Genomic DNA, 27,624 nt, shown 5'->3' on the forward strand with positions numbered 1-27,624 from the left:
AGTGGAGGGGATAGCAATGAAATAGTAATAAATGTTAAAAAAAAAAAAAATCACAAAAATTATTGCAATCAAATGTTTGCACATCACCTGATAAGCACACAGAGTCCAATTTATTATCAGTATAAACCCAGCTGTTCAGTTAAGAGAGCACATCACTCTGACCATGCCATTCTCATTGTGACATAAGGTAGTGGCATCATCATGCTGTGGAGAAATTACTCAGAGTTGGTGGGAAGATGAATTACGCTTTCAGACTCAGTGGAGTAGGACTGTAATGCCATGATCTTTTTCAATTATGTGATTATTTTTGATCCTGTCATGCATGGTGTTCCATATTACCATTCTTATTTGTATTTCATCTTTAGCTCTTCTTTTAAAGCCTTCTATTCTCTACTTTGTTTCCCTTTAGGTTTGTTTATAGTAGTCATTTTCCTTCAGCTTCCCCCACATGTTTCCCTCATAGTGCCATCTGCGTTCAAAGGACCAATCAATCTTGCCAGCATTCAAGCCTCTCACTTTCTGCAGTTGGGTCCTCTTTAATCATCAAACAAGACAAAAAAAAAACCCTGAAACAAACAAGAGCTACAATAATATGGTTTAGATGACAGCATACCCATGTGATGGAATGGTACAGTCAAAGTACAAACCTAAATGCAGTTGAAAATTTGAGGCATGACTTGGAAATGTACGCTAATAGAAACTCTCCATCTAATTAGACTGATCTTCAACTGTAAAGAATGGGTAAACATCTCAGTCTCTACATGGGGAAAGCTGGTAGAGACATGCTCCAAAAGACTTTAAGCTGTAATCATAGCAAAGGGTGTGTTTTTTTTGAGGATTGACTCGGCTCGACTTTTAAGATTTCCATTTGTAAACATGAAACAAAACACGAACATCAAAACGTTTTACTTAAGAATAACAGTTTGCTTTCGCTTGCCTTTGGGGAGTAATCCTGAAAAGCCTCCAATTACACAAAACCATATGGGAAAATGAAATGGAGAAAAGACTTACTGGTGTGTTCGTCAGCTGTGTAATGCAAAAATGAACTGAAAAGACGAAACTATAAAGAGATCAGTAGCAGTAAGATTTATCATGAGAGAGACATATTACAGGTGTGTGAAGTTACAGTCAGTTGGAAACAGAAAAGGAATGAAAGACAGAAACGTGGCAAGAGAATGTGCACTGGTCCCAGGAAAGTGCAAGAGGCAGAAGGTGCTTTAAAATAGGATAGACATCCCATCATCTGAGAGAAACACAGAGACACTGAAACAGGATCTGGTTGGGTTCCTGGCGGTGTGGGGTGTGTTCTGCCTACTGCACATCAGTGTACACCTACTCTGCATTCACACGTCGAGCACGAGTCCTTTCTCCAGCGCTCTCTATCTGTCCGCTCGCGCCCCTCGCCGTCTGTGCAGGAGGACTTGTGCAGACGAGCTTCCAGTTTCTTAATCTGCAAAAAGACAAAAGACAGCTGCAGTTTGCTAACATGTCAATTTTTTGAGGGAAAAAATGAAAGTAGTAAATCAAAACCTGCAACTAATGAATAAAATGCTCTCATGCATCAGAACAGATTTTATTTTTTTTTTTTCAGACAGCAAAAGTGAACAAAAGTCTGCTGTAGGAATATCTATCTATCTATCATTATTTAAGTTATTTTTCAATTTTTTTTCTTTTGCTTTTGTTAGCAGAACAGGGAAGATAAACATTTCAGATAATATTAATTGTGATTTTCATGTAAGATTTTGCTGCCTTTTATGCTTTTATTAGCAAGATAAAGAGTGCAAACCCATAAGTCAGGAAGAAAAGCTTAATGTTTTAATATTTGATTTTCATGAGTAATTACTAGCAAAAGCTGTTGAACTCTTGTTGGATTTTCTCCATTAAGGAGGCTTGTTGCATTTGTTGCCAGATTGAAAACTCAAATAGTGTCAGTGTGTGTCCAAACACACCTGTTTCCTTAAGCTTGAGATGGTCTTCTGCATGTCTGAGACAAACTCCTGGAAGTCACCAATTGAAGGTTCACTGCTTAACTTGGAGCTCAAAGTGACATTTGAAAGACTGTTTTGAGCTTTTTCCAGAGGGCTGGGAAGGTGATTGTAAACATATTAAAAAGTTATAAACTCACATGGGTTATCCATATCAGTGGTATTCTGGCTATGATTGAAAAATATTAAATTAAGAAGATTCAGTTTTTGCTACCTTGTGTCCTGAATGCTGCTGTCATGTTTCTCCTCCTTGTAGCTGTGCTCAGCTGATCTTCGTCCCCTGAAGTGGTATGACAGGGCATTGAACTGACCCTTGGTCCTGCAGTCTGATGGGGAACAGGTTCAACAAGCAATCAGAAGCTGAACAGACAAGTCCAGATTTTTTATTCTATTTATGCAGCAATTTCCAAAATAGATATAATCCTCATTGGGCCCCACAAGCCCTTCCAAACCAAACAGCCTGAGGGTTTCTGACACCAAAATCTTTGTAAAAAAAATTTTCCTACATCTGAGATTTTCTAGCTTCATGTAAAAAAATCCAAACCTGATCTCCAGATAGCATCCAAGTTATACAACTTGCAGTGAGTAAATACCTTCAATTAAGTCTTCTTACAGTTTACAAGCAAAAGAAATGATGGATTCTTTCAGAAATTGTTTGTGAGCCTTAGGTGTTCAAATTTTCACAGTGAAGTTTATTTACTACTCTCTTTTTTCATAATGAGGTTTCATAACTAAGCTTTAAAGCTACAATTATGAATTGTAGGGGTTTAGGGTCTCTTCGGTGACTCTCTTTTACAGTAAACTGTAAAGGTCACACTGAGACAAAGATTATGCCCAGAAAATGCCAGATTTCTAAGGTCTTCTCCACAAATTACAAGTTTGAAATGGTTTATGTTTTTGAACCTCAAATTGAGTGATTCCATCTGTGTTTTATACACTGGAGAAATCAAAGTGTCCTAAAAAAAAAACCCACGAATGAACTTGCCATTTGGTTCTTGTTGCTACATAAAATTTATTTTTCTAGCACAAAAAAAATTACTGAAAAAGCTTAAATTAAAGGAACACTGCTTGATGCATTATTCTGTTGGAGTTCAATAGTATTGCTACAACATGTTACAACAGTCTGTGTGCTCTACTTAAGCGTGGATTTCAAAGGTCTATGAACATCACAAAGATTTGACTGCATCTTGCAGTCAGTGTCCATGATATATTTTTACGGTACTTGCCGGCACAGAATAAATCTGGCAGTTTTACCAGGATTGATTGGCTTTGTTTTAGAAACATAATCAAAGAAACAAAAAATTGGTTTTGCTGGTTTTACCTTCACAGCAATCCTGCCACATTCGCAAGTCAATCTGAGGAACATCATCACAGTTTCCGTATCCGTGGGGCAGGTCGGCCACCGTGAACACGTCCCGCTGGACCCGGGTGATGTTGTCTCCATTGTCACAAACAACTCGAGCTAGGGACGCTTGCTTAAGCTGTGTCAGCTGTGCTGGAGTGAACACTCCTGGGTTTTCATACCAGAACCTAATCAAGACCCAAAGACATGATGTGGGACATGACGAAAATAATGAAGAAAATTCTGGTCATATTTCAGTATATCTGGAGATGTGTGCATGATACTGCTTCCTTACCGGTCTCCATCTCGGACACGCTTGAATTGCGTTGCGAGAAGACACATGAGGGTGGGACCCAATCTACTGCCAGGGACCAGATCTTCAGCCATCAGGGCTGGGAACAAGTCAATGTTGAGAGGCGTACCGTATAGCCTGTCATACAGAGAAAGCTGTCAGTGCCAAAAAAAACAAAACAAAACTGAAGCCACCCTCACCGCATAATTAGGACATTTCTTTGCATGAGTTTAAAGGAATGCTGAAAATCAATTCAGATACATAGAAAATGCATCCTCACACATTATAAATCTCTGCATCTCTGGATGCTGTTAAATTGAAATATTATTATATATTATTATGCTTGACTGGGTCTGACCATTGAAAGGCTGCTCAGAAACTATTAAATATTTTATCTTATACTAAGAAACTGCATTCAGTAAAGGCATAATATATAAGTGGTGAGACAACTCAGTTAACTGCTTTCACTGTCTATTTGTAAATTATTACTATAGACCTTAAAGATAGTGTAAGTTGTGAGCTTTGTATCACTAGCTGCTCTTTCACCCCCATCAACAATGCCATTTCTGGTCCCAGTATAGATGTTCTATGGCTCTGGTATATATCATAATTATAATTTACCAAAAGATCATTTTGGAAAAAAAAAAAGAAAAAGAAAGTTTTGTTCGCCAATTCCTAAAATTTCAGCATTAATACCAACTTAACAAGTAGAACAAGAGAAAAAAAACAACAACTTAAAAATAGTCTTTTTTTTTTTTTTTCTTTAAATGCGAGAACCCACAAATGGGTTCATTAAATTTTGCGATAGATTCCAAAACAAAAGCCGAACCATCTTTCTGTCGCTCAGAAGCACTAAGTCAATAAATATTCCAAGTATAGCATAACATAAAATATACAACAATAATAAGCAGCAGTTAGTTCACAGTTACCTTCGTAGTTTTTCTCTGACATCAGGGTTTTTGATTTCATTCTTCAGGTCATCAAATGTCTGAGCTGAGGTCAGGTTACAAAAGGTCCTGTAGTCATTGTATGGTGGTATGCCATGATCCCTTCCTCTCTGAACATTCATGGCAGCAAGATCCAGTGCCACAGCATGGGCCATGGAAAATAACTTCTCAGTGAGCTCAGTGTTCAGAAGTTGGGTGGAAACGCGCATCTTGCCAGCAACACCAAACAGTCCACGAAGGAGCGGGTCGATGCCTCCCTCATTTACGATGCGGAAAGGAGAGAAGAAGGCCCGGTGCAGTGAGATGTGACCCTGGGTGATAGGTTCGAAGTGCTCATTTAACCTGTAGAGTATTGGGTTGATGAGGGTATGTCCAAAGCGGAAAGCTGCTGTGGCGAACGAATTGAAGATGCCAGCGTTAACATTGGGGTCATAACCGGTGTACGGCCCTAAAATCCTCATTCCCGCTTCACCGAGTATCTATAGAGAAGAAAAAAAATCTTATTATCTTGTCAGTGTCATCTGACTGATTACCAAGGAAATTGGAGATATCCATAAATGTGATGAAAATGTCAAAATAAAAGCTTAAGGTCAGAGCAGTTACCTTTGGTAACCAATGATTGTAGGTGATGTGTTGCATCTGGGCCCCCACTATTTTTCTGGTCTCGTGGTAGATGGTGTCGCCGTCCCAGTGGGGATTCAGTCTCAGCAGTTCTGTAGCGATGCGGTTGTGCTCCCTGAACCACACAGTGTGCATAGAAGTCAAGGCAAGTTGTTCATTGGTACGGTGATCTCCAGCCAAGAAGCAAGGGATTGGACTCTCGTTCTCATCCCTCATGCACTCAGTAGGCGGTCCTGTGGCAAATGGAAGAAGTGCCTTCCCTGTTCGTTGTATGATGCCTTGACGAAGAAGCCCTCTGTGGCTGGCCATGTCGCGAATCTGCTCCGATTCATGTCGTGAGCTGCCATAGACATTGGAGGCGTCAATGTAGGAGGTGATCTGGTTGATCTGTTCTCTGGGATAAACACTATTCATGAGCAGGGACGTCATCCCGCTACCACACACTGGGCTGGAACGGACAAAGAACATGCAGCGAGCACCGCTTCGCAGCTGCCGCTGGTCATTGGGTGGGAACTGGATTGGAAAGCACGGCGGGTCATTGGTGCAGACTTGAGCACACAGCTGGCCATCAGAAAACCGAGCCTGACTCAGGGCCACTACTGTGGAATCCAAGTCGTGGTCCAGGAACTGACCCCACTGCATCAGCATGTGAGTGTAGCGATTGTCAGGTGTGATGGTCTCTGTTCCAATCATTGTGGTGGACACCAGTCTAGGCAGGGGCAGTCGATAACCATTATGAACCCTGTCTGTGGTTCCTCTGGGCAGGTTGAAGCCATTGTCATAAACTGGCTTCAGGAGACGTTCAAACGCAGTGAGTGAGGCACCCCACATGGGGTGTTGCAGGTTGTTGCAGGTCCCATCATGGCTACGGTACTTCTGATGGAAGCAAATGTCTGAGCAGTTGTTGTTGCGGCGATGGGCTGTGCAGCCAGAGAGATTAGCAATCATTTCCAGAAACCGGGGTGAAACCAAATCATTGTAGCGAAATGCTGTAAAAACAAAAATAAATTTACTAAGAAGAGAGGCTAAATGGTAAAAGGTTGCTCAATAAAAAATATATATATTTGTTTGCTACTGAGAATAATGCAGTTGTATATTTGGTTAGAAAGGATTCTAGTGAACAAAGGTTTTCTAATGTCTATGTAAATACAACTATAATTCAACAAACTGATAATTGAAAAATGCATTAATCTCTCAGGCCAATATAATAGTATTTGTGTCCAAGCTCAAGGTGAGATTTCCAGCGTATATGATTTTCCTGGACATCTTCTCTGTACTATGTGCACTTTTATAAAAGATAAGTGCACCTCTATTACCTCTATACTTTTCTGAAAGAAAATAATGTATATCTGCTTGCCCGGGAAACGTATTACAAAAAGTCCCCAAAACAATCAATATGACACATGCTTTGTTTTCACTGCATTTCTCTCTTAGCTGGATGGTTTTGCTCTCAGGCACACACTAACGAGAGCAGAGCAACAAAGATTTAGATATTTATGTGGTAAACAGTTACCGCCCTGCTCCGCCCAAGTCTACCCACACACACAGCCATACACACAGGCCTAATTAAATGTGCAGCACATCATGTTAAACTTTGTCCAATGCTCTGCAGTGATTACAGTTTTAAGTATTTCACACCATGTCATGGGGCCAATAAACCAGTTTAAAGGCTGCTTGTCTACTGCTCCATAGTTACGGCACTCTCTCAGGTTAAACTATTGGGAAAATAGAGTCACAATAACAAAAAGTCACAGTCAAAGGAGAAGAAGAAATTGGGTTTAAGACAAACATGACTGAATGAAAATGTCTTACTTACAAAAAACACAGCTTCACTGCTTTGCAAAAGTTTGTTTAACTCTTGAATTCTTCTACGTTACAACACAAAACTTCATTGTGTTTTATGTAACTGACAACACGAGTAGAACAAAGTGGAAGGACATACATGCAATTTAAATACAAAGAAAATACTCTCTGCCATATAGAAACAACTTCTATTAAGCAGTGGTGAAGTTTACAATCAGCCTTACCGGTACCGTTGGTGTCCACCATGAGACCCTGGTTGACGTGGTTTTGGATGAGCAGAAGAGTCTGCTCAAAGATCTCCCCGGCACGGGCCTGCTCCACCGTATAGGGATCACGTGGATATCGGAAAAGAGCGAGCAGCTCTCCTGGAGTACGAGGCTGACTAGAGAGATGAGGGGCATGAAGATTGTGGGGAAGGCAGGAGATGAGAAGCATATATTAAAATAAAAAACAGAATAGATCAGGAGCATATCTTCTAAAACTTTTCAGGTATCAGAGACAGACAGCGCTTGCTCTAGTGTCTCCTTTGAAGCATTTCAACAAGAGGAATCCAAAAAAACACCTTGCATACACATGAGTCGCTTCACTAAGCTTATGAAAAGCCATTCACTCAGTTTCTGCAGCTTCCACTCACTCAAAAGTGGATATTGGCGTTATTGTAAAACCTTTTGGAGCTCTTTTATCTCAACCTATCTTCCAAAAACACTGATTAACTAAATATATATACATATATATATAGTACAACAATTCAAAATTTAATTGGTGCTTTCAAGTCTTTCAAGGGCAGACGTGATTTAAATGGGTTGGAGCACATAAATTTGATATTAAGGACTAAATATATAGTCCTGTGTATAATTGGAGTTAAGAAAATCTGGAAATTGGGGTTTTGCTGTAGATATTAGGAAGTGGGAATCTGTTATTTATTGTTAATATGTTAATAATAATAAAAAACAAAAGTTAACAACATTGTTAATGTTCTGCATCGCTCACTCTCGTTTTTACATTCCAAATAAAACAACATCATTTGTTCAACTAATTTAATTTATTTTCCTTTAAAAATGTTTGTCATAACCTTCCAGAATATCTTTGTATAGCAACAATTCTAAAACAGATACTCCTCACATTCTCCACCTGTGTTGCAGTGCAGCAAATGATGTTTATTCTGTACCCAGAACGCCCAGGATAACGTAAAAGAATTGCCCTTCTGTCTGTATCTTTTCAGCCATGATGTTTCAATTGTTGTAGTGTTCTGAAATATGGATAACAAATTATTTGATAACCGAATAAATAAAATAAAAAAATCTATCAATGGTTTACGTTTTTGGGTAGCAGTGTGCACCACTTTTGAAATTACGAGGATCTGTCTTGTGTTTTTCAGCAACTTATGTTGTTGAGTCAGATGAAGAAGCATTACTCGCTCCCCATCCCCGCTGGAATTCCTTTTTGTTTCCAGACGACTGACTCAGCCGAAGAGAAAGCTGCATCCTATTCTGTGATTGTAATTTAACAAAGCTGGAAATCCCCCTCATCGCAACAGCAGCCATGGCTATGCTGTGTACCAGTGTGAATTGATCATTTTCATGTGTGTGCGCACACCTGGGTGGGCAGGAGAGTACGTGTGAGCATGCCAGGAAAAGCACAACTGTTAACCACATCATTCAACAGGCTGGAAACTTCTAAAAGGTGAACTGAGGTCATCTCCATTCCTCACAATGACAGACTTCAATGCCTTTGTTATCACCGTTTGACTCTAACAGGGCTTCTCACAGTAAGGAAGGAAAATGAATAAGAGACAAGTTAAAGTAGGACAAAGAAAAGCAATGAAATAGAAATGTATTTCTAGACAAATATGCCTGATGGAGGCATTTGCAAACTAGATGACCTTGAGAGGTGAAAAACATGATTCCTGATCCATGAAGCAACATTTAAGTCATCTGGATGACTTGGGTTTAGTATTACATGCTCAGTTTCTATGCAAAAAAGTCAAGTGCCAACATGAACCGGGGCAAACAATTGTTTTACATCCCACAGTCATGTTGGCCTGCATCAGCTGTGTGTGTGACTGTGTGCTTTAGCAGTTGGCCTTCATCGACTAAAAAACTATTTTACATTTAATGCAGCACAGTCATTGTATCCTGCTATCATCTGAAATATTGAGACGTGATTTTATTTAAGTATTTAAATATACTCCAACTACTTATAGTGCAGATGTTTTAGAAAATACTGTTTTGCTTGATTTACTACTTCAATATGTCATTATGATAACCTATAAAGCTTGAAGTTTTGAGGACCTGGAAGGATTTGCCACATTTTTTTAGCACAACTTCAATTAGCTTAGGCTAATACCTCTGACAGCCATGTTTTTGGGGCCTCAAGATGATTCATGAATCAGGGCACAGTTCCAAGTCTTGATATTAATTTCAATTCCTTTGAAGTGACATAAAACATCTTTGAGTATATCTGTGGGTTTTTAACATCGTGACAAAAAAAAAATGTTGAAAAATAAGTTCTCCAAAAAATGAGCAGCGCAAGCTATAAAATCTTTTTCACCCACTTTTATGACATTCCTCAGTGTCTAAAGCACAGCTAAGAAGTTTTTTATCTTTCAATAGCAACAAGTTCTAAACTAACAGTGAGATGACCGGTGTTAGTTTACATGGATCTTATTCTTTGGATAAGATCCATGTAAGGGTGGATCTTACACATTAATATTACCTTCTGATTTATTCTGAAATATCAATGACAATTATAGAAGCAAAAATCTTGAAAGCAGCTACTGCAAAAATTCTCAGGATATTTTCAATTGAATATCGGGCACTTTGATTGCCTTTTTAAAGGTATTATAGGTGAGGCTTAGAAAAACAAAAACTTGTAAAAATCATGGTTTGTTGTTTTCCATAAGCGATGCAGGGAACATTAAAATCATGTGAAAGACAGATCAGATCAGACCAAAACTGAACAGTTTGAAATACAAACAAACCCCTGCCTGGCACAAAACTAACATCGCAGATCGTCCTGAACGCATAATCTATATTGTGAGACATGTGGGTGGTAGCATTGTGCTGAGGGGATGCATTTTTTGGAAGGGAGAGCTGTTCAAAGTTGAGACAAGATAAGCCTGAAGGAAAGGAACCCTAAACATGCAGCCAGAGCTTCAATAAAAATGTAGAACACCCAAGTTCATGTTTAAGCCTTACAAATACAACAAACTTTTCCGATTTGTACTTATTTATAATATTTGAAAGCCATATATACTTTTCATTCCTCTTCACTTTTATGCCCTTCTTTTGTCGGTCTGTCACATAAAATCCATATGCTGTGCTTTGATTTTTGATATTGTTAACATACCAAAATGGAAACAAGTGTGTTACATATGTGGGTTGTAATATGTTTGCTGTGCGAGTTTATCATGTCCTACCCGTCAAAGAGCCGTCTCCTTGTGGACTCAATTGCACTGTCCACAGTCCGGATGGCCTGCTCTATGGATGTGCTCACAAATGTGTCTCCCTCTCGGCTGATAGCAGGCACTGACAGAAAAAGATGAACAAATTAATATAGAATTTAAAACAAAGAGAAGAAAATATAACAGGAGTATTTCTTTGTCTTCTGGTTTCCTTCTCATAAATACATTTAGAAAGTAACTTTGACCAACAAAAATGTCATGATGCTGACTTTAGAGCTTCAGATGTTTTTTTTTGTTTTTTTACCTCAACACCGTTATGCTTCCATGCCTCTAAAAACCATTTCACTGTGAAGTGAAGACTGCAAGTCCAACAAAAACTGAGCACATTGATTGACTTTATGGTTCACTAGCAAAGTACTGCAGTCTGACCTCAAGCACTACAGCAGGGAACACAGATACACAGACCATTCTACACAGACCTGACTGGTCAGCAGTAGCCTGTGACCAGATTACTAAAGGGCATGGCTAAAGATCATTAACAGGAGTTACTGCTTTAACTCTGAGATTTGGTTTTTACCAAGGTAAAAGTGTTATAATGGTTATTCCATAATAAATTGCATATATATATATATATGGTTTTTTGGGGGGGGGGTTTACCTGTGACTGTAAGCACCATTCGAGCAGCCTGGTATCCAATGGGGTTCCGGGCTACACATTCATAGCGTCCAGCATCTGCAGTGCCAACATCTTTCACCTCCAGGTAACCTTCTTCACTGATGTGGAACTTGCCGCTCTCTGTTATCTGAACACCATCCTAAAAGACAAAGCAACTGAGAAGATCAGGGATCTGACAGCTTCAAGGTCAAATAAATTCAGTCTTAGGAGCAGTGGTGGTTCGTGTGTTAATGTCTTCCTTCCCTTGCTTCTGCTGTCCCCTAACCAATCAAAACACATGACATTATCTATTTCTTGGGGCAAGACAAAAATGCAGGGCAGTGGTGCACAAGGCATGTAAAATAGCTTCCCTATTCTCAGGAAAAACCGGGCACCGACACACAATTAAGTCCGCTTGCATAAAAACGATAGAAAACTGGTTCAAGCACAAATAATGGATGAGTAAATTTTTTTTATCTGCTGTTTGTGCGCCCCCCCTTTCTAGTGCCCTGGGCAATTGTCAAGATGCCTGTTCTAAAAAAACTGACACTGCTTGAGTCCAACCTCAATGTGCTGAGGGATAACTTTTCCTGAATTCTGTTGTGATAACTAAGAAACTGTCTGAATAATTCTAACCTTGTTCCAGGTGAGGACCGGCCGCGGCTGGCCCCGAGCACTGCAGGGAATCTGCACATCCTGACCAGACTCCACAGTCAGGTCCCTTGGAGCATTTGTGAAAACAGGCGTTACTGAATAAGTTAAAACATACACACACATGCACGTTAATAATTTTGCACCACAGCCCAACATAGAAAGTATATATACATATCATTTTGCAATGGTCCACCACAAGGAAGAAAACAGGGTTTCATGGCCACAGGCCATATTAATTAAAGTTGTACTTTTATTTCAGGGTGATGTTCCAACAGATGGCTTCTGTATCAAAAGACCTGTGTAGAGGCAATCCTGAATTTTTATTTTATATATATAAGTATTCTATTTTTTTCACGTTTCTCACCTCTTTGCTCGATGCTAAGCTGCACAGTGGTGCGGACCGTTCCCACCGTGCTCACCGCCTCGCATTCATACTGGCTCTCATCGTGTGCAGCAACCCGAGTGATGCGGAGCGTACCGGAGGCCAGGATGACGTGGCGGCGGTCCGAGGGAAGAGGACTTCCACCTCGAGTCCATATGATCAGTGGCGTTGGAGAGCCACTTGCCTCACAGGGAAAATCCACCGTATTACCCTCCAAGACTGACTGGTCCTGTGGCGTTATGGTGAACTGGGGGGCCGCTGCATAAGAGAGAAGAATGGAGCAATATATTATATTGTTAATATTCATGTTATAGATAGATAATGTATAAATGTAACACATTGTGGACTTTTTTATTTTTTTTAACTGAGTGATGTAAAATGTTTAGATAATTCTTGAAAATCTGATTCCTCAGAGGTTTGTGACTTTTGCACAGGCCTGTAAATCAATAGTTCACTCACCACTGGAGACTGTAGAGCATTGTTAGTCTTTGTGTCATGCTGTACTGTCTAATTTTTCACAATCTAAACTGTCTTCATCATCCCCCCCTTTACTTCTCTCATATTTCAGCAAGAGAAAATTTTAAAAAACACAAACGCACACCCACACACAGATGACATTTTGTACAAGCCTGACTCTAATTAGCTGAAACATATGACTCACTAAAATGAAAAGGACACAACATTTCTGCAGCTGGGAGGGTTTTATTTGATTTTCAGACCACAGCTGCACACAAACTATTCAGACTACAGAGAAACTGATAGAAGCGTAATAAGAGCATCAAAATGTGAAATTCTGTGATAATCCCTATCAGATTCACTTTCTCATCTTAATGTTGATCTCTGAGCATTGTTTGGAGCTGCACAGCTGTCATACTCAGCCACCAGGGTTGTGGTCCAACACACCACCTTAAACACTGAGGAGCCATTATGCAGCATGTACTTTAAGCCATGTTAACAGCCATTACTACATGGAAAAACATGGTGTCATCTCAGGATTACAGGCTGCCACGCTTTCCTGTGTTATGTCAGGCCTGTAATTTCAGCTGCACATTCAATGAAATCATGTTCACAGGAGGCAGTAAAGCTCCGCTACACATAAAACCGAATGGCTTATACTGCGAGGAAAAAAAAGCCATGCAAACATAGAAGGGCATTGTAGTACAGAGCAATCAAGTCCATCACTTCAGCTGAGATTGTTTTTTAGCCAGTACACAAACTTCTTAAGCCAACCATAAAACCACATATGATTTCAATTGTGCACAGGCTTGTAGCTCACAATAGTTAAATTCATTTCTATGACTCAAAGTTGAGAAGTATCAAAAAAAAAAAAAAAAAAAAAAGCATGAAAGAGAAAAAGTGAGGACAAGGCACTTGAGAATGCAGCCAAAACTTTCCAGAGTGATTACATGATGTTTGGAACATCTAACTCAGGCATTAATGCATAACATAATGGCCAACTGAAGGGTAAGTAGTAACAACAATGTCCAGCTTAAAATCCAGCTTAAATTGTCATTCGTACAGTAAAGACTTACATGGGGATTTATCGACGAGCAGGAGAAAGTCAGGAGAAATGGAGAGCCTAGCTTACCAGTGTTACAAAAATTAATTTCACAAAAAGATCAATTCACCCATTGTCAATATCTGCTTCTAATTGAAGCATCACAGGTCTGGTCAAATTGAGGTAGACATTGTAATTTTTGTTCCTTTTTGACAAGCACAGGTACTCTGGTGTGAACACACCCACACACCAGAGTGTGTTGCTCTGTTCACACTCTGGTGAAAGCTGTTGGAAAAAATTGTTGATTAAACCTAAGGACTTTATCTTAGAAAACTTTGCTATAATTGTGCAAGCCTCACATTTCTATGAATAATCACTCAATGTTTCACTTGTGTTTTAATTCCCCAAATGCTCTGTTATGCTCACTAAACTCTATCAGTCAGACAGTTTAGCCCAAAATGGTATTTGGCCCAGGTTAATTTAAGGTAAATACTCAGATGGCAGCTCCAGTCAGTCACGTATGGTTATTTCAGACAAATATTGGAAACATTTTGCTGCTGCTACTGATTATTGAGGGAAACATGCAGGGGGAACGTTTGGATACATCAGTTACTGATTTACTTAATAAAGCAGGTAAACTTTAGAAAATATAATTTACTAGTAGAAGAACTTTACTGCCTTTTAACTTATTGTATTAAATAAATGTTTATTTCCTCTAATTCCACCCCAAAAGATATTTTTTTAATGAGAAAAGCTTAGGAGTACACTGACCAGGGCAAATAACAAATTAGCAATAAATGGGATACACCACTGCCAGCTTCCAAACACTCAGTGCTTAACTTTCCTCTTGTCTGAAACTATAACACAGCAACAGCCTCGTTAATAAAAACAATGAGCACTTTTGAAAGGTTTTTGCAACACACTTTTAACACATAACATATAATGTTATATAAAAAATAACCCTTTTGCTCCATGGGTGGCATATGATCTTGTTGCCCAGATGCTTCTTGTGCATTGTGCTTGTCATCCATACATTATCATTGAGATGGAGTCTAAAAGTATTTTCTGGGAGAAAAATTAGAGAAAAACAGCCATTTTGTATTTTGTGAATACAAATTACCAGGATTCAGAAAGGAGATGAAGTAAGCCACTGTATGACTTTTTACAACAAATTCTTTGGAGAGAGCCCCAGGTTTAGGGGCCCCTACGCTCTTAGGCACAATAATGCCCAAAAGTGAGAGGGTTGGCATGAATCCAATCAGAATGTTCTGACAGGGGCATTTACATGACACATTTTTATTCTGATTACTTACGTCAAAGTAAACATGGCTATTGACAGTGAATGGAACATTTAACAGAACGACTCCTGGATCTGAATCAAAGTTTTGCCAAGAGCCACGCCCTGCGCACACCTTTGTGGTTAGTGGGTCAGTAGTGTGCTTAACAGTGAAAGCTGTACCTCTATCAGATTCAGTGAAATATTTGATAAATCTCTGAGCAAACCAGATTTCTCTTTTGCATGTACACCGATGATGCGGCACTGTGCCGAAGTACTATGAGCTCTGGGAACATTATTGTGTTATTCAGTGATCTGATCCCTTTAGTTTCTCACCTCTTTGCTCAATGCTGAGCTGCACAGTTGCGCGCACTGTCCCCACTGGACTCACTGCCTCACACTCATACTGGCCTTCGTCATGGGTCGCAACACGAGTTATACGGAGGGTACCAGGAGGCAGAATTGCATGTCGTCGGTCAGAAGGCAGTAAATTTCCACCTCGAGTCCAGACAATCACTGGCTCTGGGTAACCACTCGCCTCACAGGGAATATCCACGTTGTTACCCTCCAAAACTGACTGGTCCTGTGGTGTGACGGTAAACTGGGGAGTCGCTGTTCAAAATAGGAGAAAAAAATACAACAATATGACATTTTTATGCAGTTCATTACAACTATTAACAAAAATTAGATTTTCCAAATATTTTTACAAATGTACAAAAACTACTCCTCTGTCAAGATGACACAGCTATGTTGTGTTAAGATTGTGATAAATATTTGGAATTAATTTACGTTTATCCCATGTTTGTTTTTATAAGAATTATGATTTACTAATTAAATTTAACTTAGTTTTTTGTGAGATTGATGAATGTTTTTATATGAATAATACAACAGAAAACATTTAGGATTTATATAGTAAGAAAAAACATTTACACTAATAGAAGTCTAAATCTAAAAGCCTTACCTTGGACAATGATGCGTGCTGTAGCATGTATGGTATCCACATTATTGGAGGCGAAGCATGTGTATAGTCCTCCATCCTCTCGGACAACATTTTGGATGTAAAGCCCCCCAGATGGAGTGATGTTGATGCGAGTGTCACTAGGCAGTGGCGTGCGGTCACCCTTCGTCCATGTGACTCTTGGCTGTGGCTGACCAGTGGCGCTGCATTCCAGGGTCACGCTCTCACCCACCAGCACCTCTGTGTTCTGGGGTTGAATGACAAAACTTGGCCGGGCTGGAAGAACAAGAGAAGAGGGAGGAGTAAAGTTGAAATGAGGATCCAGATAACTTCACTAAGCCCTACAAAGTTCATCAACATTAGAAAATGCTTTTTTCCTTGCAGATGACACAATTATGTTTTGTTAGGGCAAAGTTTTTTCTATTCCAAATACTACAAAAATCAATAGAAATCCAAATTATGACAACCAGTTACTTCACAAAGCAAGCTAAATCTAGAACCAAACAGTTTTATAAATAGATCCTGATCCAATGTTAATATCGGAAATCATTGCGATATCAGCCACAATATGAGTCTCAGATAATATTGGCCTGCACTGAGCTTGAACTTTAGTACAATTTTCAGATTTCAACACTCTTCAGTGTTTAGAGTACCTATATCAAGCATCTAAATTATGGCCAGAACTTAACTCCACAGTATGACCAAAAAAAAAAAAAAAGATCCAAACAAAAACGAACTCAGTGTTCACGTTTTGAAAGACAACATAAAACATTTTAATCAACCAAACAGAGTGATATATGGATATTGTTGGCAACAACTTTAAAAGTTCTAGAAAAATGGGTTACAGCTCACTTACAAAGACCACTTTTGTGTTCATTGACTCAAAATTCAAAACAACTTGACCAATACCAAACTGTTTTCAATGTTTATTGAAATAAGATGTAGTGGATATGTATCCTTATTTGGTCAGTGATTACAGTGGAATGAAGAAAATATGTTTGTATATGTGGTTTTCCATCACATAGACAGAAAATGCACAACATCAGTTCCCAGAAACTTCTGATGGGCTCAGTTTCAACCAAAACATGCACAAAAATAATCTGTTATCAGTTTTTTTGCTTCCTATTTGATTTTGTTTTTTTGACACAATAAGTTTCCATAAAGTTAAAAAAATAAACAGCAACTATGTTTTGCATATTTTGAAAGGCACCGTCTTCATCTAGAGTTAAGAATTATTTAGAGATGGACCAATCAGACTTTTATTGTAAAATTATACATGCTTTCCTTAAAAATCATAACAAGTACATTTTTATAAAAAAATGCAAAAAATTTATTTATATCTTGATTCAATCTTAAGTATTGGCCTGGGGTCCCAGTCGCAGCTTTTAAAAGTGATGTTTGCAAAGATTCTCTGTCAGAACCCAACTCCTGATACCTTTTGTTCATGTACTGCTTAAAAATCACAACCTACTTTTATGTGGACAACCGGCATTTTATGCAGCTTGTTAATCAAATCTGTTTTTTTGTTTTGTTTTGCTACCAAACCAAGCCTTCTTCACTTTTCATAACCACATTCACAGGACAGGGACAGGGGTTTCCAGTTTGTCTATGTCATTTGACTTGCTTGGCTCACTTAGCTCTTGATAGAGGACAGAGAAGTGCTTGTTGTATTTTTTTTTCTATTACAATTTTCAAAATTTGCCTCTGTTTGGTAAATTTTGTAACATAATTAACCAGAATATGCTACAATCAAATGATCAACAAGTCATATCAAAGTAACATTAGCCAGATTCTCCAACACAAACTCACATCCTGCATTATACTGCAGTTTGTGAAATGTAATTACTCCCAAATGAGCCTGTATTCAACCTCTATGAGAAGGTGTGGAAAATTGCATAACAAGCTGGTAGAGAAAGGAAAGTAGTGCACTTACAGGGAGCTCCAAAGTATCGAAGAGTGACCTCTGAAGTCTTGACTTCCCCAGCTACATTCTTGGCCATGCATTGGTAAACTCCCTGGTCAGTCTCTCTGGTGTCTTGAATCATCAGTGTCCCGTCCTCCAGGAGGTTCAGACGATTGTCATCTCGCATATTTAAAGCGTTGCTGCAAACAAACAAAACAAAAAAACATGCAAATATTGTTTATTCTAAATGGTTGGATAGTTTTATTCTGTATTTTCTGTGTCCTTGTAATATTATTTTATTTACAAAAATATTCCAAAAAAATCAAATATTGGATATGGTAAACATAACATACAACATCTTTGATGTAAACATCTAAATAATCTGGTCATTGTCAATTTGCAGAGTTATCTACATTTAGTTTCAGTTGTACATTATTGTTCTAAAGAAAAAATAAGCCAATGGGGGCCATCACACGGCTCACAGGTAGAACAACATTTACGGAAGCCATATTTTTCTTTGCAGCTGTTCTGAGTTTTATTCCCAACTGCAGGCTGTTTGTTGCATGTCTCCTTTTTCTTTTCATCCTTCTGCCGAGCTAAAAGTGCAATAAAATCTTAGACAACAGAAAGGTTTGTGAGAAGCAAACAGCTCAAAATTCCAATAATCCATAGAAAAATACATTAATCACTAGGATAGATTACATTTTCTTTTTAAAACTAACATGTGAAATTCATCTCAGTTCTCTTAATTCATCTTTTTAAGGTTTTGATAAATCTTACTTGTTCCTGAGCCAGATAATCTGAGGTTTGGGGTTTCCCTCAGCCCTACAGGTGAAGTAAACAGTGTTTCCTGATGTGACATCGACATCCCGGGGCTCTGAGGTAATCCTTGGTACCTCTGCAATGAGAAAATTCAACAAGAATTTTTTATTTTTTCTTCATATAAATCTGCAGTCCAGCCAAACATCTCCACTCTAAGCTCTCCCATCTGAAGGACATTGTGCTCACAGTTGTGTGCCGCGCAGGTCTTTTCTTGCCATTTTCTAAGAATAATTCCTAAGTGCAGATTGACAAACCCAAAGTGTTTGGAAACAGCCTCATAACCATTCGTAGGGTGAGGGGCAGGAACAACCGCAACCCCAAGATGATTGCTGATATTGTGTCAACAGGAGATAATGTATCTTGAATTAGTTTTCCATAACAACATATGGTAAACTTATTTTTTTACCACAACTGTACCGAGCCTCTGCCGAACCAGACCTGTTCTTACATCCATGTTGGAAGACTCTCTAAGCTTATTCAGAGGCCAAATTCCAGAAGTTTCCGACAGGATGTACTTCCTGTACTCAGTGGTGATCTAGATTAATGGTCACCACAAGCATGTGAAATCTAAGACACACAGAAGCAACAAACAAGAACAATTCCCATGTCCCAAAGGGAGATTCAGCCTCCCACTTTCACAGTGTCTGCTCACCAATTCAGGTCAGAAGCAACTCCTTTAAGCAGTTTCCTCCAAAGTTCTCACACAAGCAACCGCTTGTGATGACGACTGTTGTGCATCCACCAGTAGGTCAATCAATACAAACACCATAACATCTCAAAGGGATGGAAGTTGGGCTGCAGCTCTTACTAGGCAGCATACCACTCTGCTTACAGGGTCTGAAGTGGACCATGAAGGAAAAGACTGATGGGGAGCGGTGTAGAATGACTTCCACCATGTTTTCAGGAAGACATTCTTCTCCTGGATGTGAAGGATTGGGAGGGCTACAGTAGGCAGGAAAGGGCACGTTAAGGCCATTAAAGTAAGTTGTTGTGATTAAACTGTGGTTAAGATACAGTTACCTGGTTCAGACTGAGGGATTCAGAGGGAGCTGGAGAAAATACAGGTTTACAACAAGTGGTTTTAGTTCTGGAGCCCCCATGATATACAGATAATTATGCAATTATCTGGATTTTTTTTCCACTCTTATTAAAAAGAAGTGTGAACAAAATTACTGTTATTTTCTTATCCAAAACAGGCAAATTAGAGAACAGATCATTAATCATCCAATAGCTTGCTATACTTCCATTGACAATTATAGAAAGAACAGAACATCAAAAACACGTGATATTCTGCAAAATTAGCACTTGAAAAATACTCAATGCTGTGAGAGTTAATTCTTGTCTTTGCTTAATTTTGAGATTTAAAATAAAATAGGAAAGAAATGGTAGAGATTATTATTAAATAACTTCAATGCGCAATAAATTATTAACAGTATAAATAATTATTGCTTTTACATAAAAGCAAAAACCATCCCTACACAACAAATAATTTGACATTCCTTTTGTAAATGTAAAACTTATGCAAGTTGATTGAAAGGTTCAAATGAAAGAGCTTTTCTAATGCCTAGGTCACAGTACAGGTAGAAGTAGAGGCACTTCTGTCACAAGTATGAATGCAGATGTTTCTCTATGTCAAGGGTTTCTACAAATTTTCCAATTCAAAATGACTGACTTCTTGAGTCTTTATTTAATTAAATATTTTTGATCTCTTTTATAACATTTTGGATACGTTTCCATTTTTTTCTTTGCAAAAAAAAAACAAAGAAACAAAAACATAAGCACAGTCCATGTTGTTCCAAACTTCTCATGACCTAGTAGGAATATTCCAAATGCTTATTAAATTTTACATTTGTGCTGTAAACATCCTTTCTACTTAAGAAACAAAATAAGATAAACTCTTATCCCCTCTCACTGATAAAGTGAACATCTGCTTGTTGGTGCAGTGACCACAAGGTTGACATTTCCTCCAGATGGGTAGATTTTTCCAGGAGCAAAACAGCTGCAGTGCTAAGACAAAGAACAGAAACATACACCTGTGTGTACATCCGCAGTGTGTGATTAGATTATGTAGTTTATACATGACTCAACACAGGTGCTGCTAGCAGGAAGGAAGGCTAAGCTATTGTCTGTATGTATTAACAATGGCTTTATTAAATGCTAAAGAAAGACAAAAACAAATTGGATGAAAGTTGCAAAGAAACTTTGCATGACAAGTTTAGTTAGCATAGACCCAATAGGTTTCTGTGGACCAGAGGTATTTGGGCCCCATAAAGCACCAGTGCTTACATAAACTGTAAATATTTATTTGCACAGTACACAGGAGGATATCTCTGTTTATGTACATGACTTCATTTACAAGTTTTAATTTTTTTTCTTCTCAGTTTCAAAATTAAGCAAACACCGTTTTATTGACTTCTATTGGCACTCTTTCTCTCCTACCTTTGCAAATCTAGATAATTACTTTTTATTTTGTAAAAATACATAAAATTTTGTGGTTGTACCATAATAAATTGTCACAAAGTTCAAGTACTATCAATAATTTTGCCAGGTGCTATAAAATACCACTGAAATGAAAACATTAATGCTACAAAGGGCTAAAAGCTGGTTTGAAGAAGCAACATGAAGACACTTTTAAAACAATCAAAATAAAATGTTTATTCATTCTTCTGTCTGTACCGCAATTGAGCTCCTCAGCAGTGAGGGTGGCCACCGATCGGCCCTGCAGTCGACTGGGATGCTCGCAGGTGGCAGCAGCCTGGGCGTTTCCTGACTCGGCGTACTGCTTCAGTAGGTCGGCCAGCCACAGCAGCTCACAGTCACAGCTTAAAGTGTTAGAGTCCAGCCGCCTGCAAACATGGACACAAGCAAAGAGCAAATCAGAAGAGGTAAAAGGGCCCCTGGAAGCATCACAGATAAATGCATACACATCTTTATATGAGCAAACATATGTAGGAGTTTTTTGTTCATTATTATCTAATTTCAGTTGAATTGTTTGCAGAAATTAATGCCGTCAGACCCTAATTATCAATAAAATCAAAATGGTGGAAAGTTATCAGATCATAATAGACTTCTTCAGCGTGAGAGCAGCATTTTTTTGACGAGCAATGGTCTGAGGGCCATGAGGAAGTATGTCTTGATGAACCAAAACAATAAACTCCCCCTGATCACTTCCGGTACGATGCAGCAGGAGAACATCCCATCAACACCTTCTATTATTTTTTTTAGGCTTCCGACAAAATTAAAACTAAAATAAGATGTTGCAGCTCATCAGTCATTATTCCCTCCTCATCCGAAGTTGTCAACTTGTAATAGTTGTTTCTCTATGTCTTGATCGTTGTGTTTACTACACAGTTATAAATCATATTACTTGTTGACAAAAACACCATGACATGTACCGCAGCAGGAGGAGTTTCATAGGAGCTTGTCTTTGAAGGATGCGGTTGAAAATGAACGTGACAGTGCATCGATAGTTTGACTTAAGCTGGACAATATATGCTAGAGCCTGAAGTTTAGATCACGGTCAGAGCAGGCTTTTTGCCTGATTTCCAAACACAATGGGGCCCACTAGAAAAAAACTGGATCAGGCTGTTTGCCTATTAAAGGGCATGCAAACAGGCCTATATAATTTAAGTTTAGCCCTAAATCGGGGTTATTTATGTCATTAATACTTACTGAAGTCTAAAGAGGTATGTGATTAGTTTCAAGTAAGTTGTTCAGCAGGATACAAAACCAAATGTTTTACTTTGACTGCATCATAACAAGCCAAGATGACACACAATAATAATAAAAAAAAAAAATAAATAAAAAAAAATCAGAGTGGAAATCTTGTAGCCTAGTAAAAGGAAATCTGCTCATTTGGTTCAGGACTGCGTTGGTTTTACAGGAGTAGAAATAATAGAATCACGTGTGGCCAAGAACACCTCAAAAGGCAGCCTGAGTAGTTGTGATTTCAATCCAGTCACACATGCACTTCAGAGCTGTCAACCTGCGATCACATTAGCTGTGTGCAGCAGTGTTAAAAACACTCCTTTGTGACAGTTCATAAACTACAGTGTGTCTGGCACCACCAAATCCAGCTCAGTGCAAACAGTGGGGCCCACCATAAAGAGACAGGGACAGATTGTTCTCACTGTGGGAGCTGGTCTCATTGCCTGGACTTCTTTTCTGGTTCAGCTTTACTACAATATGTCACCTAAAAAAAGATGCTTTACACTCATGAGGTTTTGATGAACAAGCTCTTGAGGTTTTTAATGATTTTTCAGTCTAATATTGTTTATATGTTCCTACATAAAGAGCCAAAAGCAAAGTCAGTGTGATTAAAAAGGCTTTTGACTCTCTTCTTGAACTCTCATTCAAACATTAGAAGTAAATTTATGAGTGGGAAAAGAGGAAAAAGAACACTGAAACAAGGGCTGAACAGCTGATTTTTTCTCAGAAGATAAAACTCAGTCATAAAAAAAAGTTGGCGTCAAGAATAAAAAATTTCATATTTCAGGAGAATATAATCAGGAAGATGCTGTCATTTTAACAATGTATTTCAATGCTGCTCTAAAGATATGTTTTTATTTAGAATTCTTTGCACTTACAATCGTTTCATGGACTCAAGATGAGCGAAGGTTCCTGGAATGAGCTGTGTTATTCTGTTATTGTGCAAAAACCTGATAGGGAGACAGAAAACAGGAAAATAAACAAGTGACCAACAAAACGGGTAGTGTGGAGAAAGGATGTTGTTTTTGGTGACTTATTTTCTGTTTTTAAAACAGGATAAATATCATTGTCCTTCCAGATAATAGTGGCATCACACATTTTTTCCACTGTAGACACACATTTCTGTATCCTTCCTTTCAGGAAACTGATTCAAAGATCTTTCTTGTCTCTGCTTTGACTGTATCCATGGAAATCTTCCCCAACAACGCTAAACTACACACCTGGGAATTCCTTCCTTCCCCTATTCCTCTTTTTTTTTCTTCCCTTCAGGTGTTCCATCTATTTGCACAGACTCAAGGCTGCAAGTGCAAATACACCAGGTTTAAAAAATGGAACAAGAAGCTAACATATCATTAAGTCTATGAGAAACAAGAGAAGGAGGGAGTTTCATAAAACCATACTAATTATTGCATGTAGCTAAATAAACAAAATCTTGTAAACCTAGTTAATATAGCAGTTTACTGATTCATAAGAGCGGATTTTAACTATACTTGCATTGTGTCTGAACTAAATATATTTTACGAATTTTAGCAAAAAGGTGAGACTGCATGCACCTACAGTCGTTCCAACTTCGGCAGATGGCTGAAGGATTCTGGTTCCAAAGAATCGATGCTGTTGAAGTGCAGGTAGCTGAAACAGAACAAAATGTACAACTAGGTATTTCAGGTTTCATGGTTATAAAATGTTACATTATTATATGGAATGGAATGGGTGGGGGCAGGGTGTGGACAGGTCGGGGTTTGGACAATAGTGTGTCAGAAATAAATATGGAGAAAATGGCTCTGTGGATCTTGGCAGACTGCAGGAGTCTACATGTAGGCATTTATGACATATTTATGTTTAAAATTTAAGGGCCCAGTTTTAAATTCAAGGAAGTAAACGTGGAACAATTTCAAGAGAAAATGACTGAAATATGCAATTTATGTATGGATTCTGACAAACACTTGTGATGAGGTCAAAGCAACTAATTCTGTGTGCTTTCTATTTGGATTTTTTATTAGTGTGTAATATGTAAATAGTTATGCTCAGTAACCAGTTACTGTAAATGTTATTTTTCAATAGATTACAGAAACCTATTTCTTCTCACCCTAAAGCAGTGTTTCTCAATTCCAGTTCTCAGGCCCCACCTTGCCCTGCATGTTTTAGGTGTTTCCCTTCTGCCACACACCTGGATTGAATATGTCAGTGATTAACAGGCTTCTGCAGCACTTGATGGTCATGGAATCTTTTGAATCAGCTGCTCTGGAATAGAGGCACATCTAAAACCTGCAGAGCAGGGGGGCCTGAGTACTGGAATTGAGAAGCGCTGCCCTAAAGTAACTCAAGTGCCTTTTTAGCAACTTCAGCTTTGGTTAGGGAAAAGGTTTGCTATCACCACTGCATTCATACCTGCCAGATGAGTCATGCAGACAAATGAGTAAATTCATAATTATGCCTAATTTCATTCAATTCAGTAGTATAAACCAGTGGTCAATAAAGCAGTAGAATCATGTTTTATATAAACAGGATGTAAGATAAAAAAATATCAAGTCATTTTTGTTTTACATTTTTCAAACACAAACAGCAGCTGAGGGTATTTTACATGTCAAACAGTTGCATTTTTTTCATATGACATAAAATCCGATTTGACCAAATTCTATTAAAATCTTCCCAAATCACCTAATACAATCCAATAATAACATCAGATTATTGGATTCAGATCCAAAATCAGACAGTCCAGAGTTTGTCCCAATTAAAATGCAATAGAGTCAAATTCAGTTCCTCTGTAATGCTAGTTAGTCAAATGTGATCTACTTAAAAATGTTTGTAGAAAAAGGAAATAAAAATAAGGTTTTTGTTTAGAGAACTACAATATGCTAAAATTAGCATTGCATTTTCTCAGATTGGAGACAAAATATAAATGCAGAAAAAAAATCAGACAGTTGGATAAAAATAAGCAATAAGGTTTCAAATTGGGATTGCTTTTACCTGAGACTCAACACTAATGCAGCAGTGAAACAAACTAAGACAACAAAGAGCCTTTTAGATGTCAGAGATCAGAGAGTGAAGCCATGATGAATTTCTTTTAGGCCTAATTCATCAGATTAGGCTGATACAAACCAAAGCCACTGCATTTACTGACAGCAAATCAGACATGAGGCTTAGACACTTATGAATCACAGGAGAATCATCAACCACTGATTTGGGATTCCCCTCATTCAGAACAATGAAGTCACAATGAGACTTAATGCCTTGGCATCTGATTTAATAGAATTACTGGGATTTACAACTTGCCACCAACACACAAAGTATCCCTTTATTGGGGGGAAATTCAACCCAGCTGCTCGGTCCGACACTGAGAATGAATTTTGTTGGCAACTAAATTAAAAGAATTATTATATTTTACTGTATATATAACAAAAACAAATTTATTTTCTGTTTTGTCTCAAACCTTTGTGGGAGTTAAAATTTATTCATTCGTACATGTTGCGTCTCAAAACAGTAATCTGTAATCAGGTGTGGTGAATTAATTTGAACTCAGCTATCCAAAGGGATTTAAAGTTCAATCATGATTTCATATTATAGCCAAACATGGGGCCAAGTTGGTCAGGATGTGTTTTTATTGTTATGAATGCATGGAATTGCAACTCATACTGAAACATGAATGAAAACGTACAATCTCAGGTTCCCACTGAGAGCAGAAAACATAAAAATTTTATTAAATGTAAGAATTGTAATTTGAGCAACATCCCAGTTTGAACTTCTAGTTACTTCTGTTTTACAGCAGGCATCAATCATTAGACCAAGGGTCTCAAAATCTCCAAATTGTAGCGATGCACCAATCCCATATTAACAACCGTATCAGTCCCGATATTGAAAGAAGTTCAATATCACAATGTGCCCGAGCTGTTTTTCAGTATCGGATCGGTATCAGGCGATACTGAGCCTCAGATATCTGTATTAGTATCGAAAGAGAAAGAAATGGACTGGTGCATCGCTACAAAACTGTGCAATGTTCAGTACTTATGGGAAACAATTTCACTTTATCACACAAACAAAGCACACAGTATGCACGGTTATCTAGAAAAAATTAACACACACAAGATTATAGCAAATCATAAGGGAGATGTGATTTTCACACCAAGAAGACAGACGTAGGTCAAAGCTTTGTTCTACAGTACTCCTGGCTCCAGCACAACACGGCAACATATTAAGTTTTAAAGCTTCAGTGGGGTTGGGGCAAAGCTGTCATGATCACCATGCGACTCATGCAGAGGGAGTCAAAGTGGGTCACAGCGCAGCAGACAAAGGTCAGGTGCACAAATGGCATGCATAGTGGCAACAAAAAAGGTAAAGGGCCGTCGCATGTAGCAGCATGATGCCCATCTACAACCTAAGCAGTAAAGAGCATGCTTTGATTTATGCACTGTATGACTCATAAGCATGTCAGCTTTGCCAGGCTTTGGGATTTCTTTACAGAGATCCTCTGGAGAGAGGAGAGGGGTCAAGCCATCTACAAATGGGTATAAGAAGGCAGAACGCTGCGAGCAAATAGAAAAGGTGAATGAAGAACTCGGTCACTTACAGTTGCTCAAGAGAGACAAGGCCCTTAAATGCTTGTCTGTCAATTGATTGGATTTCATTCTTGTACAAATAGCTGAAAGGAGAGATAATCAGTGACATTAGTAACACTCACACATCTTAATTTTTCCTATTTATGGAAAAAAGTATTGAGTCCAATAGCATGTTATAAAAATAACTTAATTTGCCCCCCAAAAATAAATAGAGCAACTTTCACAATGGTTTTTACTCCTGGTGATGAATTAAAAACCTTTAAACAAATTCATCTAACCCAATTTTGTTTGCCTACAATAAAAAAGCCACTATCTTTCTGTAAACATGCAAAGCTTACAGCTAAAGAATAATTGTAAAAGGTGATGGCCCAAGAGCTGTTCATTGACCTTGTTGATCAATTGCTTAGCTTTCTTGCTTTCAAATTAATACAACAAACATTTATGGTATGGACATTTCAATGTATTTCATTAAACAGCAACGTCTTTGCTTAGTATCAATCACCTTCCACAAGAATAGTTTGAAGTGAAAACTCAACAGTCTTCGAGTTGAACAACAGGCTCACTCAGAATAAGTAAAAGTTGCTGTATCTACATCACAAGGAAACTATTTGCTGTCTTTTCAGTGATCTAAATTGTTACCAAAATATCAAAAACAAATAAAAATGTGAGAAATGATCAAAGTAATAAAAAAAACATAACAAATTTCCGTGAGTGAAATGTTTGCTGTGAGTTCCATGTAGTAATGTAGAGCACGTTGGGATCATGAACACAATGTTCAGGATCACCAGGCGCCCCTGAAAGGCAAACCACCCTCCTCATGCGC

At 38.3% G+C, this 27,624-nt stretch overlaps 1 protein-coding gene across 4 annotated transcripts in view; it reads right to left on the minus strand.

Moving 5' to 3' along the window:
- The window catches only part of LOC122845639 (peroxidasin homolog), a 44,831-nt gene that overhangs the window by 2,849 nt on the left and 14,358 nt on the right, over positions 1-27,624 (minus strand). For 2 of the 4 annotated variants that reach the window (XM_044141936.1, XM_044141937.1), the window contains 19 exons: positions 23,806-23,877; positions 23,127-23,198; positions 21,217-21,386; positions 18,499-18,616; positions 17,749-17,918; positions 15,819-16,091; positions 15,194-15,469; positions 12,066-12,341; positions 11,684-11,796; positions 11,051-11,207; positions 10,409-10,517; positions 7,215-7,372; positions 5,170-6,176; positions 4,549-5,045; positions 3,623-3,757; positions 3,307-3,515; positions 2,200-2,311; positions 1,950-2,082; positions 1,337-1,450 (listed from right to left, as the gene is read on the minus strand). In XM_044141936.1, the coding sequence (XP_043997871.1) occupies positions 1,337-1,450; positions 1,950-2,082; positions 2,200-2,311; positions 3,307-3,515; positions 3,623-3,757; positions 4,549-5,045; positions 5,170-6,176; positions 7,215-7,372; positions 10,409-10,517; positions 11,051-11,207; positions 11,684-11,796; positions 12,066-12,341; positions 15,194-15,469; positions 15,819-16,091; positions 17,749-17,918; positions 18,499-18,616; positions 21,217-21,386; positions 23,127-23,198; positions 23,806-23,877 (4,171 nt within the window). Of the gene's footprint in view, positions 1-1,336; positions 1,451-1,949; positions 2,083-2,199; positions 2,312-3,306; positions 3,516-3,622; positions 3,758-4,548; positions 5,046-5,169; positions 6,177-7,214; positions 7,373-10,408; positions 10,518-11,050; positions 11,208-11,683; positions 11,797-12,065; positions 12,342-15,193; positions 15,470-15,818; positions 16,092-17,748; positions 17,919-18,498; positions 18,617-19,192; positions 19,406-21,216; positions 21,387-23,126; positions 23,199-23,805; positions 23,878-26,812; positions 26,885-27,624 lie in introns of those variants that run through there. The other 2 variants (XM_044141935.1, XM_044141938.1) reach the window with 2 other exon arrangements.

This window comes from Gambusia affinis, linkage group LG16 (genome assembly GCF_019740435.1).
Source record: "Gambusia affinis linkage group LG16, SWU_Gaff_1.0, whole genome shotgun sequence".
Lineage (NCBI taxonomy): Eukaryota > Metazoa > Chordata > Actinopteri > Cyprinodontiformes > Poeciliidae > Gambusia > Gambusia affinis.